Source organism: Acromyrmex echinatior, chromosome 4, assembly GCF_024713525.1.
Source record: "Acromyrmex echinatior isolate Ae372 chromosome 4, ASM2471352v2, whole genome shotgun sequence".
Classification (NCBI taxonomy): Eukaryota; Metazoa; Arthropoda; class Insecta; order Hymenoptera; family Formicidae; genus Acromyrmex; species Acromyrmex echinatior.
The window spans coordinates 15039134-15057783 of record NC_141855.1 but is presented as its reverse complement, the minus strand read 5'-3'; the positions used below and the strand labels follow the sequence as shown (position 1 = coordinate 15057783).

The 18650-nt window shown below is 34.3% G+C and overlaps 1 protein-coding gene across 3 annotated transcripts in view; it reads right to left on the bottom strand.

Annotated features, from left to right (window-relative positions):
• Positions 1 to 1700: 1700 nt before the first annotated feature.
• Positions 1701 to 18650, bottom strand: part of LOC105145455 (uncharacterized) — a 35641-nt gene continuing 18691 nt past the window's right edge. For all 3 annotated transcript variants that reach the window (XM_011054982.2, XM_087405112.1, XM_011054984.2), the window contains exons 4-7: positions 6056 to 6292; positions 4689 to 5554; positions 4198 to 4480; positions 1701 to 4018 (exon numbers count right to left, since the gene is read on the bottom strand). In XM_011054982.2, the coding sequence (XP_011053284.1) occupies positions 3828 to 4018; positions 4198 to 4480; positions 4689 to 5554; positions 6056 to 6292 (1577 nt within the window). In that variant the 3' untranslated portion in view covers positions 1701 to 3827. The remainder of the gene's footprint in view (positions 4019 to 4197; positions 4481 to 4688; positions 5555 to 6055; positions 6293 to 18650) is intronic.

The window sequence follows — 18650 nt, the reverse complement described above, 5'->3', positions numbered from 1 at the left end:
AATTACTTTTAAATTTTTTTTAATTATGACAGCATCCCGTTTTAATTATTAAATATAAAAATGAACCAAATGAATTTTAAATTTTATTGAATTTTTAGTTTCATTGAAATTAAATTTTTCTGTTTAAAATCTATACATGTACAAATTATGTAACGCGTTTTTAATATATTGTAGTTAATTTTATTATAAATAAATGTATGTATAATGATATTAGATATGTAATATTAAATTTATGTAAACTATGTCCAGACAAATGTCATCATATTTATTTTTATAATTTGCACAGTGATTACTAATAAATTATACATTTATTAATACGTATATATTCATATTGAATATCTATTCAATACAAATAATTTATCTTGTAGTAAATTAAATTGTTGCGTTATTATGTATTTAATGTAAATAACATTGAAATCGACGAAACATGTGATAATAAAAATTGTTTATCGATTTAACAAGTTTGATGAATATTTAATTTTGAAATAGTTTTGAATTATTAATTTTGAATAACTTCTTTTGGATTTTATTTTGAATATCAAAAAGTTATTAATAATTTTGAATGATTTCTAATTAAAAAATTTATGTTTAGAATAATCAAAAATTTATGTTTAGAATAATCATTTAGATAATATTCTCTGCAAAGTAACATTCTAAGTAACATTAATCCAATTATTTGAATAACAAATTCACCACTTAATATACATCGCGATTATCATATATAAAAAAATAATTTTTCAAAATAATAACTTTTAAATAAGAATTTTAAATAATAATAATAATAATAATAATAAATTTAAATTATTTATTTATTTTATTTTATTGATTAATTAATTAATTAAATTTAATTCATTTAATTAAATCAATTTAATTTAATAATAAATAATTAATTTAAATAATAATTTTTCCAAATTTTATAAGGAAAGAATTTTCAGAAATAATTTTACAAAGGCGATTTTCCTTGATTTATTTAATTGTTGTTTGATTCAGTGATATCTATCTCTTTTTTGTTATAAGAAGCATTGTTACTCTATAGTTTGATGTTCTTGCAGGAAGCAGCAAAACTGTGTCGCCCTCAGTCAAGGATTTTTATAAAAATAAAGAAATTCCGCATTTTATATACTAAAAAAATTGAAATTGAAAAAATAGCAGCTAGAACTTAGTTTAAAATAATTGTAATGTATAGATCTCTTCTCTGCTAGAATTAATGAGAAATGTCTAGAATTATTAATAACGGTACTTTCTAAATAATTTCAGTATTTTCAAAAATTATCTTGTTAGCTTTACTATAGTATTATTTAATATTATCTTCTGTTTGTTAAATTAATCTAAATCAATATTTATAATAAAATAATAATTGCCTTATATGTAGTCTCTCGCATTATAATTTTTCTCATTAATTTTGCGATAACGTATTACTTTATTATAATAAATTTTATAATCAATATATCATATCTTTTGATTCCTTCCATTTTGAAAAGAAAATAATAATCTTCTTTTGGTTTCTCTATAGCTGATGTACATTTTTCAGGCAATGTATTTATTTAACAAAATTAAATTAAATATATAATTAAATAACTTTCAAAAATATCAAATAAAAGAAAATAGGTACAAATGAAAGTTAGCATTAGCGCTGTAATTCTGTTATTATTTATATATTATAAGATTTAACAAAGCAAAAGAATTAATATTCTATAAAATTTAATTAAAAATGTTTTATTGTGCGGAGCGTACAATACCTTTGTCACATTAGCGACAATCTAAGCCATAGTTATTAATCTACCATTCGATTATATGATTCGTTACACCTTGAAAAATCGATATAAGAAATATATAATCGCGTGTGTTTATCACTGTGTAATATGTATAAAAATTGTTTTCCTCTCGTCGTTGTGACTATAAAACGGGCTTTCAAAAACAAAAATATTACAAATCGACTAGATACTAATAATGTTGCTTCCTCTTAAAGTAAACGCGTTTTTCGCTCGATCAAAATATATATATATATATATATATATATATATATATATATATATGTTATAAACTGTATATACTATATGTATACGTAATATATAGATATGCGCTTTCTCTAAGCGTGTGCTTTCGTCTTTGTAGTAAAAATATTTTTTGGGCTTCATCTTTGGACGATCTTCGCTAGTCTACAGTTAAAAAATAATTTCTTCCCTAGATCTGCAACAAAATTTGGGCTTTAGATTTCTTGTCATATGTCTAATTGCACAGGCCTGCGTAAAGAAAATTGTAGGATGAATAAAAATGACAAAAGGTTCCTCAAATATATACATATACTGATATATCAAATATATATACATGATCATTATTATTATTATTATTATTATTATTATTATTATTATTATAAAGCTATTATTAGTATATTATTAAGTTATTATTACAGAAAAAAAAACTAGTATTATAACAATTGGATGTAAAAATGTCAATTTATTGCTATTTTTTTATCCTATTTAATAAAAAATTCGAAGAATTAGATAAAAAATGTGACTGTCCTTTCGCCATTTTTTATTCTCTCCTGCATTTCCTTTGAACAAATTTAAATTTTTATGATTTCGTTTGTATATATATTATCTGGCTAGACCATTACCTAGAGATAATCTCTGTCGTACAATTAATATATTGTACAATTGAATCCATTTCGCTTCATTGATTCGATAACTGTTAATAAACGTCCCTTCGCTTGTTATTAATTATACAAAAATCGTTGAACATTTTCATTCAGTTTATAAAAATAATCGTCTGCTAATTGCTAATTGGAGGACTTCGTTGCGTCATATTCGGTAAATTCTATTTCGTAAATGGCCAAATTTCTCTTAATACGTTTAATTCATCTATTTTTTTATTTATATATAAGTAAACTTAAAAATGCGATTTTATTGAAAGCTTCAATGATATAAACATTGATACAATATTGATCTCTTTAATTTTATTGTAATTTGACAATTTATGTGTATCCACATACATCTAATATATATTAAAAATTATTATACATCTGTCTTTATGAAAATCTTAATGAAAGATGTACTTGTCTCTCACTAACCAATGTGTAACATCAGAATTATTCAACCTATAATGTTTCTGTAACACACACATCTCGAATACAAACTAACAGTTACGTTGATATCATAATTTCCCACTCAACATTCAATTCAATTTAGACGTAATGATGACACATAACAGATACATTGTTGAATAGGCATCATAAATATGAGTTTACTAGTAAGTATAAAATATACATATAAGTTTACTTATGCAGATAAAGAAAATAGATGAATTAATGTGCAAAGAGAAAAATTTAGCTTCTATATTATATCGTTTTAATAGCTAACGTTAGACGACGATTATGAGTTTATCTATAAATATTAATGCTTAACGTAGCGAGTACCGAATAGATCGGCTATACAATTAAAACGCGTTTTGATTCGACAGTGTCCGCCTCACCGTTTGATTATATTTGTCAAGTAAAAATGAGATTTTGCTTTTCCCAATTCGCTCTCTTTACGTATTATATATTAATAAAAAATCAGTTTTTCATATCATATTTATATATATCGAAAAAATAAAATGGAAATCGCGTTTATAAGCGCATTTCATTAATCTTATCCTAAATCCTCATTTTGGATATGAATCGAAGTTTAAAAGAATAGAGATAAATCACGTCACAGTCTACCTCGATCTTTCGCGTATTATAGCAATAATTGATATTGTTATCTTGTGAATATTCTCAAAAGATAAAAGATGAAATTCATGAAACTTCAGCAAATAGAAAAATTGTTATGAATTCGTTCTTTATGAATTCATGTGACGGGTTGCCTCGAGACGGAGGGATTAACCGGTGCCAGGCTCAAAGTTTCTTTCTTCTTCCTACTCACGCGACGTCCTACGTGTAGGACAACGTCTCCAGCCTTCACAGACTTGAATTCGGCGATTGCCTCGGCGTGGGTCATACCGTGAAGAGGTTTCGAATTTATTGATAAAATTTCGTCCCCTGCAAGTATGGCGAATTTTATGAGATATATAACTTTATTTAAATAAAGTTATATGTTCAGTCTTAATTTTTAAAACTAAAAAAAGATGAAGATTAAATTGAATCGAGATTAAAGTAAATCTACATTAACTATGAGCTTCAAGGTTCGTTAAGAATTAAATTGTTAAATATAACTTTACCTTCCTTGACAGTGCCTAAGTCAGCAGCTTGGCCATTGGGGAAAACAGTTTTCACGTAGATTCCCATGTTTCCGCGAGGACTGTCGGTACCGCCGACGATACTGAAGCCAAGTCCTTTGTGCCCAGGACCCTTGAGAAATCTAGCGGTCAGTATCGTAAAAGATGCACCGCCTTTGCTTGGTCTTGGCAAAGTACAAAAACGCGACTCCTCTCCTTCGGCGGCTTCGTCGATATCTTCAAGCTCCGAATCAGTATTCAAGCCTTCATCCGCGTCTTGAGTACCCTATAAAAAATTGCATTGTATATACTTAAACCGTGAGAAAATGTACGTGCAAATAATACTCAACCGTCTGAATTAAATACTTTCGTTAACATTTTAGTTGTACTATTTATGTTCCTATTATTTAATATTTAAATTTCTCTGTAAAATATTCACGCAACTTTAACATTTGCTAATGTTTAGAAATTTTTTTAAATCAAAATTTACTCACTTGCCAAGTTTTCAAGTTTGCACCCGAAGAGCTAGGGATATTCGCGACACTTCTACTGTTGAGCCTCCTTGGGTTTCTCTTACCAGAACTTCTCTCTGTACCCAAACTAGTCGGTGTATCCTCCTTGTTACCATTGACTGAGCTCAACGTAGCCTCGCCTGAGTAATTATTCACCTGTCCACCGACCTTGAAGTCGGTGGACCTCTTTCTGGGCGTTACTCTGGGTATGTGTATCTCCTCGAACGACGGCTCCGACTGATTTCTGATCTTCGCGCTCTGGAAGTGTACATTTTCGTACGAATGCTCTCTTGTCTCAGAGTTGCTTCTTGCTAAGTGTCGACCTGCGTACGGACTTCCTGAAGCTAGATCGTCTCGTTGTGCGCCGACTCGTTGAAAGCGCATGTTCTCGTAAGAGTGATCGTGCACGCTGGCCTCGCGGTTCTCCGAGTTGCTGCGTTGGAGAACAGGCCGGGTCCTCGAACAGCAGGATGATGGCGAAGACCTCGGGAACGCTACGTTCTCGTAGAGAACGTCTTTCTGCTCGTAGCTGTCCTGGGAATAGCCGAAGGTGTTGCCGTTGCAATGGGGCGAGTTCGGGACGCTGCTCTCTGCCAGAGTCTCCAGGTTATCGTGAAAGGGATACGGTGGCAAGGACGCAGGCTCGCTCGAATCGTAACGATTGTCCTCGAAGGTCTGGCTGGTAGACGAGGTAAGGGGACTTGGTACGTAGAAATTCGAGGCATTGTCCTTCTGTGGAGGAAACACCTCCGTTACACTCAGTGCCTTTCGCTTCCTGATGCCGGCATTTATCTTACTGAACTTGCTGCGGAGTACATGCTGGATGTCGGCGATACCCTTCGTCGTGCCTGCAAATGTACTTCTCGTTATAAAGTATACATGCATAAATATAACACCTAAAGTATACATGTAATATAATCAGCTTCCCCTAAAACGAAAATTATATTAATTTTTTTAAATGTTAAATTAATTTTTATTATCTAACTTTAATAGGTTTTTTTAGTTATTTAGGCTCGGTTTTTCATTTGCTGGTTAACGTATGGCTAAGTAAAAATCGCTTGTGTAAAAATTGTATTTCTATATATGATGTTAATCACTAAACTGATAGTTTTGTAAAATAACTTTTAAAATTACAAAACTATTAATATAGTAATTAATACAGCTGAAGAAATAGAATTTTTACATTATTATTAAATCAAGTCTATAAGTTAACTAATAAAAAATCGGACCTAATTTTAAATAACTGGCTTTAATGGACGTTGTAAGGTATATATTATATCAAGGAAACCAGATTTATTCGCAGCTTAAATTCGCGAAGGTGATGTCGTTTTCTGTCTATTCAAACTCACCTGGCAACCTCAGGGAACTAGTTTGCAGTAGTTTCTTCGGTGAGTTACTATCCTGAAGACTTTTCGCAGCCGGCGAAGCTTCTCTGCTGGTCGGCGTTGATCTCACTGCGTGTATAACACCGTGATTCCCGCCACCCTGTATCAGCGCTTCCTGCGGCTCCGATGACTCCTGCACGGAGCATCTTCGCCGCAGTTTCCGCCAGCGCTGACTGATGCTTTTGTTCCACAGGTTCAAATCTAAAAAAGAGACAAAAAAAATACTCAGAATGCATCACTCGGGATTTTTGTTCAACCGAAGACGCCGGGAGTATCGTTTCTAAAAAAAAAAAATAAAGAAAAAGAGGAAGAAAAACACACCGTTCCGCTTCCCGGCCGTCAGGCTTTAACGACCGGAAACACTTATCTCTTCCCTGCGTGAGGTGGCACGACATCTTTCTATTTACGCACAGATAACAAGTCCGGGACTAACGAAAAGTCGCGTCACGGCGTGGATGAGTGTAACGGTAATGATAGGAAATTATCGAAGCAAAACAACGCTAAGCGTGCGATGACTCGTGCACGCATATAAAATGTATCACAGATATTCGAACACGATACTACTGCTCCGAAATAAAATAACATCGACTCGGCAAAATAATGCTATTACATTTCAGTCATTGATATTCGTTAAAGTTTATTTTTTTATTGCAGTAATATTATTGCAAAAATGTAAAACATTTTTTTATCATCATTGTTATTTGTGTTTTACATATTCCAGTACGATCGTATCCCATTATTTATACTATATATTTTTCCTATTATAGGAAATGGAAAATGAAAAGAATTTTTTACCTACGAGATCTAACAATCGGGAAAGGAAAAAGAATAAGTTTTTTCTTCTTTTTTTTCCAAATAATACGTGGCTTATCGACGAGAAATGTTTTGACGTTATCATTTGTATCATTATCTATTTTAATCCTAGTTTGTCTAATCCTATTTGTTTAAGCTTATACAAAAGTCAAATTAACTCAAATAAAAAAATCTACACGAGTAAATTTTTGTAAACACTATTTTTTTATAATTAAAAAATCTAATTTACAAATAACAAGATAAATATACACTTTGATAACCTTTTATATGTATATTAAAAACTATTTGACATTAGATAAGCTCATTTATTGGTATCTAAATAAAAACTTGTGTTATGGATTGTCAGGAATGGATTCCAATCAGAAAAAAAATAGTAAAAATCTAGATAATAATTGAATTTCCGATCGAAATTCATTCCGAATAATTCCACACATATCAAGAATATACTAAAAAAGTTATTGAATCTTACAGACCTAGTGTGACAAACAAAAAAATATAGCAATGAAGAGTTAAATATTGTTAAACAAAAGTATGAAATGAGGCTCGAAAGAATCAATCAATAAAATATAAAAAAGCCAATCAGAGCCAACACCAGCTGTTCGGGTGCATAGAAATCTCTTTATTTTCGTGTGAATACAATAACAAAATAAATATACGTTTCAACCTTTTATTTTGAATTTAAATTACATGAGTAAACCTATCTAAGAATGTAACTAAACTGTTTTTATTTTATGTGAGTTTTTTTTTATAATATCAAGAAGAAGAATATTGAAAAATTTCAATATTTATGATAATCACTTGACTATTTTTTACATAGCAAATTATTTGGATAAAGGAAAACGGGCGAATTTGTCATGATTTATCATCTTGAATGGTTTATTGCACTGACTTTAGTTATATTCTTAGATAGGTTTACTCATGTAATTTAGAGTTAGATTTTATATTGAAAAGAACTCAAAATAAAGAGTTAAAACGTATATTTATTATTATTTACACGAAAATAAAGAGATTTCTGTTCATCTAAACCGCTGGTGTTGGCTATGATTGGCTTATATATATATATTTTATTGTTTAAATATTATTAACTCTGTAATAATTAAAATATTAAACCTACACTAATAAAAAATTTTAATCTTTAACATGAAATATTAACTATTAAGACCTATATATTTTTCAAAAAAAGAATTTGGCAATAGAAAATGAGGTAATAAACGTTGCTTTTTGCCGCTCCAGATGAGAAAATGTAATAAGTGCCTATCGCGACAACTTATAAATGCATAAAATCTTCATGTTCTGGAACTATCAAGGAAGAAAGCGATTTATAATCTCTGTCACGCGGTGTACCCTCGTCATACCAATTACGGTCCGAACGTCAATTCCTCATTCCATCGCGCACATACCACCGACTCAATTACACCTCCCGTCACAAACCACCGTGTAATCCAATCTAATTACAATTCAATATAGTTTCCATGTTCTCTCCGCAGCGTCCACGTGGCCGGAAAACGAGACCAAGCGCGAAGTAACATCAATTCCGCGGGGTCGAGCCCCACTTCCTTCTTCCGCTCCCTCGACGCACCCTCGACGGCAACCTTGAAGAAAACCGGAGCATAACGTGCATCTCTCACGCCGTACCGTCACGGCATCATGAATTATTAAAGACAATGGCAAACTTTCCAGTGGAGTCTGGTGGGGTTCGTGAATTAACACGATACTATTAAAATCCAGCTCACGACCTCTCTGATCGTCAACAATGACATTGGTGCGACCGATGCTCGTCGTTTCGATACACTGTTTCGCCAGCTATCGTTCGCCGGTTACCCCGGGGACGGGGTTACCGTCATCTTGTGCAAAACACACTTTCACTTCTCGTATCTCCGGATGCGTCCGATTTTACGAGGCCTTTTCGCTGCGCCGCGTCAACCGGACGTTGCGCTCGCTGATACACTCTCTTTCGGCCACCTTGTGTAAATATTATGTATGTATAATATATATATATATATATATACACATGTATATATATATATATATATATATATATATATATATATATATATAAAACCATGCACCACCTAATGAAACCACCTAATTGGCTGCTTCGTTAACGTCAACTCGCCACGTACGATGAGAATATTGACATCGACTTTGCATCGCTTTTACCAAATTTTTATATCGCCTTCAAAATATTTTATGATACTTGATATGGTGACGAAACTTTTCCAATCTAGGAACCTTCCACGAAGCAATGGATAAGTCTTTTGGTTCTTACACACAAAGCTCCTATTCCAGCTACGGAAATTCCTGGAATACTTTACACATCGTAGTGTACCTGAGATGTCACTTGATCTTTGCTTAACCCTGAAATGTTCCAGAAGTAATGCAATTGGAGATGAAGTTCTTAGTGTCGCTCTTGAAAAATTTTACAAGACAAAAAAGGAATAATTAATATCGTATTCATAAATTTTTGTCAGTTCTTTAAAAGAGGATGGGTACATAAATATTTAAAAGTCTCCCTTTCGCATCCTTGAAAGTTTCTCTTCGCGTTTCTCTTCTTAACTACGTTTATTTAATTTACACTATCACTGTCACGTTGATTGTTCCAACGTCTTTGTCTCCAGGATAATCTAATGCAGGATCAATAAGGCGGTTTAATCCCGGAACGAGACAATTCCGTTAATAAAGTTCCTTGGGAAAAGCGTAATTAACGTTTGCCGGCGTCAGCTCCATGCAAATCAGTATTGATCACGCAGACTGTGGCAAATCAAATCTCATCGTGAATAACGTCGTCGGAAGTTGAAATCTCCCCTGTCTTGACAGTATCCTTTATAGCAGCAAATCCTGCGAATTTTGCTCAAACAATTTTTTCTCTCATAAAGAATATTTAAAAATCCAATATTTTTCTAAATGAATAATTATTTTCCCAGAATTAGAATTAATCTCGAGATTCTTTCAATGCAAATTCAAAAAAAAAAAAAAGAACATCCTTACGGACGTAGAATTGTTTTCCAACACTGACACGGTTTTTCGCGATCGTTCCTTCTTTTTTGGCACATTTTTTTAAATATTAGTAACTTCCTTTTCACAGAACAAATTCGAAAAGCTTGTACTAGTTCGGTAGCTGTATCATTTGCGACTCCAAGCGCAGCAGATCTGCGTAGAAATAAAAAAAATCGATGACGTGTGCCAGCATCTCGATTCGCGAGCATACCGCGAGATCAGTCAGGGTCATCGATCGTCCTTCGCGTTCGGCGACGCGCGACGGATCTTCGCGATCGCGCGTAACTAGGTACTCCGTTTCCTCGATCGTGACGGCCGAGTCTCCGTTTCGGAAATCGCAGGATCTACACTGCGCGCGGTCTCGGCGTGAACTGAAAGGCCCTGTCCCCGGTCCCCGGGCTTCACGTTCACGTTGTCGTGTGTAAGGCGTCACATGCGTGTGCGTGTACCGGCGTGCACACCACACGTGCGCGGCTCTCTTGATACCTGTACATACTCGGTGACGCTGAATAAAAATACTCGCGCAGGCTAAAAAATGCATTTTATTACATAACTTTTCAATTTGGTGAGAACTAATTGTGGTCCACTTATCGACTATTAAAAATATTCATGCTACAAATTTTATTCTATTTTTTTTTCATATTTAAATTTTTGAACATTTTTGAATATTTAATTGTGCGTCAATTTTTATTCAATTTTTATATTTAATCATTTTTATTCAATGTTTATATTTAATCATGTAACTATTATATAACCAATATATTGCAACCTTTTTATTTTTGTTTTTCAATTGTAATTTTTATGTCTTACACTGAAGATGACCTAATGAAGGTTGAAACATTTGTATTTTAAATGTTTATAACGATCGGATTTGATCGAATATAGATCGAACATAGAATATAGTTAATTATTAGTAATTAATAACTAACTTTGATTAGTAGCCTTTCTCTTTTAACAACTCATTTTCTAAAAAATACTTGTATATCTGATCGATTCAAATTAAAAATCTTTTTTTCCTCAAAACGTTAAAAGATTTTTCTTAGTTAAATTATATATAGATTTATATATTCCAAAGTAAAAAAAGATCAAATTAGGAATTCTTGTACTGATTATTTACTTTATTAATCTTATCTACAATGTTTTAACATTCATTGCGATATATTATCTACAATTTGTCTATTGGATAGGTCTTTCTACATCAGATATCTAACAGAAATATGTTCAAAAAGCAATACTCTAAATAGATATTCGAAGCACAAAGACTTTGTAATTATAAGTGATTGAATAACTAAAAATCATTGCAAATTATACAATTTAACACTTTAATTGTAACAAGATATTATGTAAAATTTCTAATACTTAAAAAATGTTTGTATAAACCTCAGAGAAGTAAATAAAATTCCTAATCGATTTTCAACAATTTTAAATTCGAGATTAAATTTTATCAAAAATTCACATTAATTTAAAACAGAAATTACAAACAATTCTTTAACGCTCGTATAACTTTCAAACAAATTAATAAATAGTACCCAGGTCAACAATTAAACGAGCTATAATTAGATGTGACAAAGCAAAATTTATAATATTATTTCACAATATAATTTTCCACATTAATTTGTTTATAAAAATATCGAATATTGCGTGTTGCTATATTTAAAAAATTGTTTTAAATCTCAGGGTAGTAAATCGGTTATTTGGATGGGAAGGCAAACGGTCCTTTTGTTAATGACCACCGTATACAAACTGCAGACAGATCGTGTACTGATTGTGGGAGTTCCTCAGTGTGCGTTAGAATACGAGCGGTCTCTTACGCTCAGGGACTTGTGAGCACGTGTGTCGTCCACTCAAGCATACAACATGCACGCACACACGCTCGTATTAATGTACATCACGGCTGCGTGCACACCCTACGCGCTGTTGCACTCGTGTGTCTCATGGTCAGGGCGGGATGCATTATGTTCTTTACAATAGTATAAGCGTGTCTTTCGTGCACGAGTCCACATGAAACATGGACGCACATAGACATTGAGAGGCGTAACGATTTTTGGACGGTAATAATAGGTATCACGGGCCAATTACAGTTAAGAATGACTACATTTTCTCCAGCCAATCTGGCTCTCTTCCCCATTCACGCCGACCCACTCGCACATACTTACCTCTCCCTCACTCTCCAGAGCTTGAAATATCTACATATAAAAATAGCTGACGGAAGAAATAAGATAGGAAAATTAATTACGGACTAGTGTATATTATTTTTTATTCCTATTTAATTACACCAAAAATCTAAGTATAAAGAAATTGAGATTGATAACGAGATTTTTCATCTTTTTAAACAAGTAATATTTATATTTATAATACAAACAATATTTTCTTCGTCTTACTCTATCTTAAATTAAAGCTCAGTTCCCCTCAAGTATTATTTCGCTCGTCTCAAAGATCATACACCAACATTATCAATCTCACTGCAGAAGATTATCGCACGCAAATGGCGCTCCACTTTATATCGTCTTACATATGAAGAGCTTGTAGATAAATAAATAAACGGGAGTGACGAAGCTATTGGCGAGCGACGATAAACTTGTTTTAAAGAGACACGCACGCAACAGTCTGTACGCACGCACGCATATGCAGCAAGCACGTGCACGCCGACAAATTACGTGCGTATGGGTGACTTAAGTGACACACCGTGCGTGAGGTCAAGTCCGGAGAATGTTTCTTCTATTGCTTATTGTGTCTCAGAGGGCCTGTATGGCATATTCGAAGTAAGTGGGTATCGCCCTCGACGGGAATTTGCACTGCCATTGAAACGGCGAAAGCGAAAGCCACTTGGCGATTCTCAGACGCGGACAATTTGCCTTTGTCATATTTTATAAATTATCGTATATTTTTTTATCAATATGAATGATTGAAAATTACTGCTTTACAAATGATATGCAATAAGAATATTTGCATTATATTGCATGAAAATTGGACGGAAAAGAAGATCAAATAGCTCTCAGTTTGATAATTTAAATTATTGACTTATTATTAATTTTTTAACGCGGAGGGGGCGGGGCTTTAGAACGATATAATGAAATGTATTTTCCTAGAGTTTTAGAAATGCGCGAGACAAATTAAAAATAGCATTTTTAAATATAAATCCTTATTTTAGAACTTCCTTTTAATCCTTATTTTAATTTGTAAAAATAAAGGTTCTAAAATAAGGATTTATATTTAAAAACTTGTCTGAAAGAGAGAGAACGTCCATGAGCACCTCTATGAACTGCTTTTAATTCCACTTCACTTATCCCGGAAACTTGATGTTTAACATATAGGTATCGGAGTATTATTATTTTTATATCTTACCCTGAACTTAGACGAAGAAAACATCATTATATAACAGCAATTAAATCATCAGACGTGTCGATTAAATGCCACCTCGCAATTACGATCGAGCAGCGCAGCGAGTATATATTTTCAGCGCAAAAAGGCTACTTGGTCGTGGTAAAACCGACATTATTGTCCGAGTGTGGTTTCACATCGGCTCTAGTTCGACTTACATAAAGCAATGAGTCGGCGATCAGGCCACTCGGGAACCCGAGCATTCTTCTGGTACACGTCAGCGTGCAGAAAAGGAGCCGAAGAAGCTTTTCCCTTTCGAGAAAAGGAAGGAAGACAGAGACACGCGAGGCCAAGAATGGGACGGAAATGGGGCCCGTGGGGTACACAGTTACAACGCGTAGTAGACCAACGCGAGAGGAATGCGTAAACGGTACACCGTATAAGTAGCTCCGCTCGGTCACGACCGATTCCAGAAAGGCACACATGAGAAATGCGGCGAGAAAAGGCCTACGCGCTCGCGAGCCTTCAAAACCCTGAGCAAAGGAAGTGTCACGTTTGGTTTGAAAGAAAGAATTCGTCACGCCTTCCTCAAGTTTTAATATCAAACAAAGTTAGAGAAGTTCTTTGAAAAAAGAAGATTAAAATATTTCTCCTTTTAAGTAAATAAAGAACGATATCAAAGCCATTGGTATTATTTTGATCTTGCTTTCAATTTTATTCAACGAATATAAAAAAAATGGTCTTTGGCGTCAATTCAACAAACACAATTGAGATAATTACAATAATCGTGGAAAAGGTGAAGAATGACTTCAGAAGAAGAGAATGACAGAATGAAGAAGAAGAGAATTCGCGAATATTAAAAGGTAGCAAGGTACAGTGAATATTAACTTGTAGTCGAGAAAAAAATAACAATTATTAATTCTATCGTGCGGTGCTGTGTTCTTAATTCAGTTAGGCCGTTGTAATATAATTGTGGAGACGTCAGAGTTCACAGTTAACGTCGGACGTCGGCAAGTCCTGATTATGATGTTAATAGTGTTTCTTATTACAAAAGCGAGATGACTGGGACAGATGGCTCACGTCCAAGGGACCTTTCGTTCCACGTTCGTGCCGCGATGGGTTGTTAAATTCATCCCTCACGGTCACATGACAGCGTTGCGTCATCGACGACGACGTAACGAAGCTCTCTTTCTTTCCCTCTTTCTATCTCCCTCTCGCAAGCTCGCGTTTACTCGGAAAGCACGGTATAATTTGTTCATGGCCACGATATTTTTATTTCGAGCAAGGTCAATGACGCGCCGTAGTCGTCAGTGCGTTGCTCCGCGTCGTTGATAACGATATCGCGTGTCGCGCGCGCAGGTTCGCCTCTAGTTGCGGGATTGGGTACAAGTGGAAGGAAACGGCTGAATCAGCAGGAATCGCGTGCATCGGGAAAACGAGCTCTAAGATTAGTAGAAGAGGCGTGCCACACGACGTGCCGTAACCCCGATGACGTTCAAAGCTTGATGACACCAATCTAATGGGCGCATATATACTATAAGCGACATCTACAATGAGACTTTAAGACGTAAAACTTGAGCTTTAAGCCTTAAGCCGTAAGAAATTAACAATCACAGTCAAATATGAGGAGAATAATTGATTATTATTAGTCAATCATTGGCACAATATTGACCTAATATTGGACCAATATATCTTTAATGTTTAAACAATGTATTATCAATAAATTGCTACCTGAGTTAATTCATCTTATTTTAGATATTTACTTTTTATGCATCGGTCTAATGTTAGATGCAACTTAATTCGCCACATGTTGACAAAATCGTTGTCACCAATAAATCAACAAACGTACGGCGAACGTACAATCCGACCGTTGTATTATCAGCGTAAACATATGCATTGTAAAATAATTTTAAAAATACTGCACTGATATCAGGAAGATATCATAATTATTTAACTTGATTTAAGCAAATATCTTGCATAATTATGATAAAATAAACATCGGAGGATTCTACTGTATTTACTTTCGCGATAAAAAAACGCAATGTAAGTTAAACACAAATCAGGTAAGCTCCTCTTGCAAAAACAGGATTAAAATGACAAGAGAGAGTCAATTTCCATAAAACGGAATGTTTAATCTTTGAAATTGTAACTCTACAAACAAATTTTCACCGATCCGTTTTAATTCAAACCATCTTCTCCATCGTCAGTATAAGTTCCCTTGCGCAACGTGGTGGACTTATACAAACTCCTTCGTATTCTTATGCAAATCTCCTATCGCCTTCGTCGCGGCAAGCGGAGGTATTGTAATCTTTTCAGTCAGTACTTCCAATAACTTTCGTCGCGTAATATTACGAGGCGCATCGCCCTGCTCCATTGTCCGCGACATTTCAGCGGCGCACTTTTGTCGACGGTGCGAATTGTTCGGAACGTGTCCGCGGTATAATCGAGTAACTGTACGCAGACAATAGCCGAGGCCGCACGGTACGCATCGTTGACTCCAATTATGCGAGTTCTCAACCTCGGCGTCGCCGGTCACCGTCGCTGCTACCACGATTACGCGACCGTCTGTGTAGATTGTCGTACTTTTAGATTCGAGCAACTGGATCGATCACTTGTGTTTTTGCAGACGCGTCATCCCCTGCGAAATCTTATTTTATATATCTAAAAATTGTTAACAATAGAAAATCAACTATATTTAACGATAGAACACTTCTATTGGCTGACCTTTGCTATTTAGATCGATTTGCCATTTAGATGCGATTTAAAGGAACAAATGCGTCAATTTTTTTTTATTAAAAATAGACCGTATTCAATAAGGAACAATAAAAAGTGACGATCCAGCTATTCTTCCGATGTTCTTAACGACGCGATTGGAACCGACATAACAGCGAATGGCAATTGTCGTGAGATAACGTTTGCTTTTCCGCTGAAAATATCGGCAAAATCGTTTTCATGTATCCGCGTAACATCGCATTCAGCCGAGGCCACGCACAAGTACTCACGCACAAGTACTCACGCACACGATGTTTATGTATAAGAAAAAAAAACTTAACATCCGTTTTTACCGTTACCATCATTTGTGGTTTTCAGCATTTGAAGCATTTGAAAAATATGAAACTTTTTAAATATAGAAAAATTACTATGCGCAAACGTTTTGTAACGTTCAAGAAGTTAAAAATAGCAGCTGGACAAGATAACGTAAAATGTAAATTTACGTAAGAAACTTGTGCAAAAGCAAGATAAACATCTACAGGTGAATTACAAATGGAATGGATGAATAGATGATCAAAGTAAACGATTACATATGATAGACCAATTGAAAATGGAAATGAACAGGAAGACGAAGTCTTCCAGGTAAGTGTTCTGCAAAGACGAAGCAAATGCACCAGAGGGACTCAGTGTGAGTCAGTAAACTCATCGAAATGTAAAGAGTGGAAACTACCGGCTCGTATGATTTCCACCAACCATAGAAACGAGTGCCCATGAATGGACAAAGAAAAGATCGCGATGGTGAACGAGGAAACTGAGGGATTCGCAGTATTATGCCGTGGAAAATAAATTACGTTCAGCGCACTGGCTTTTATATCCCGGCAGATATTCTCCGCCGAGATACGTGAGAGAATGCGAACGCACTTGGCAATATGTATACGAATTATGGGTGCGAGCACAGCATGACGTGAATGACTTTTGACGAGTGTTCAGCGTTCAACGTCGTCTCCATTGTAGCGGCATTCTATTGAAACTCTTTCAGATATCCATTCATTATTGCATCACAAGTTACAGTCTTAAAATAAAAATTATTAAATAATAATATTTGACAGCTACATTAGTAATCAGCACGAAAAAAAATGTCCTAATATAGATTATATTAAAATACGTATTTATTTTTTATTTCAGATATCTGGCTGGGATTATAATTTTCGTAACAAATTCTTTGTAAATTTCTATAATATATAAGATCATTATTAGATAGATCATTATCAATATTAAATTAATTATCAGTTTAATAATGTATGTCACAGCTTTGGCATAAAATTGCATTTTAAGATTTTATTCTAATTTTTACAATAAATTCCGTTTCAAAACTTTGTTATAATTTTTACAATATGACTTCGTGTAGCAATTAATTGACATTAATATAATTATTAGAATACGTATGTACTGCAAAAACACTTTAATAAATAAAAATTCAGAAGCTTGATACGAATTTTAAATGCATATTAAAGTATTAACGAGACGATATTTCTTCAAACTGTTAATGGCGTACTACATTCGCATTGCTTAAAAGGTCACGCGAACATTAATTGAATGGTCGTGTCAACGTTCGCTGACCAAGAAAAGGATTATTCAGACAGGAAGTTCTATCTTTCTACGTCGAATTTCAATCAGCCGAGTAACTACCGTTCGAGCTTCCGGTTCGTTTCGTTAACCGCGAATATCTCCCAGGTATGCTCAAAGACACCGCGAACTTCCTGCGCAAATAAACACTGCGGCTTGAGAACCGGTGAAATCTAATTGGACGCAATTTATTTATTATTGTCGTTTCCTTTTCCAGAAATCACTCTTTCAATTAAATTAATAAATAAAATTAAATCGAATCAAAATCAATTAGGACTAGGACTTATCCTGCGAAATAATACCAGTTGCTAATAAAACTAACTACAAGATATTTGTAATTAAAAATTTTTCATATCATTATCAGCATTCTTAATTCAAATTAAGACAATTGGCAATTTAAAGACAATGTTTCTAATAATTAATAATTATTTAATAACAATATGTTAATAATTAATAATTATTAAATTAATAATTAATTTCATTTCTATCAAAAGATCATCAGAAAAAGTTGTGTATAATTAAGTTTTCAAGTTCTACAGCTATCCAATAACGTGGATAATTAAACTTCCACGTGATTTTGTACAGTACAAATCGCTAAAGAGAAGCTCGTCGAAAGTGTTTTCATCAAACTAGAGCTTGCCTCCCTCAGGCAACAGCGAGAAAAGAAAACCTATTTCAGTTCCAAATAGCGGCGAACGAGAAACAATCTCGGAAGTTAAACTGGGCGTTAACTTAAGTAATCCGAAACTTTTGCCTTTTTCTCGCAGGTTCGATTCAAGGCGGGTCGTTTAACCAGAGGAGCTATCATCTCCAGCGCTATCGCGTGACCGACCATCTCGGCAACGCTAGAGCTTCATCATCGGCTAATGTCATCGCGCGCAGCGCGGCGAATTGTCACGCACGACAATGCCGGTGACGCGAGAGAAGACAAACGTCGGTCTCCCCCTCTCTTTTTCTTGTTTCCCATGAGGATACCATCCGACACACCGCATCTTCCCGGAATCTCTCATTATGTCGCGGTCACACAGCCGCGCGGGAACTGCGCAAGTAATAATTTGGTATCTCGGTACCGCACGACCGTCAATAGGAT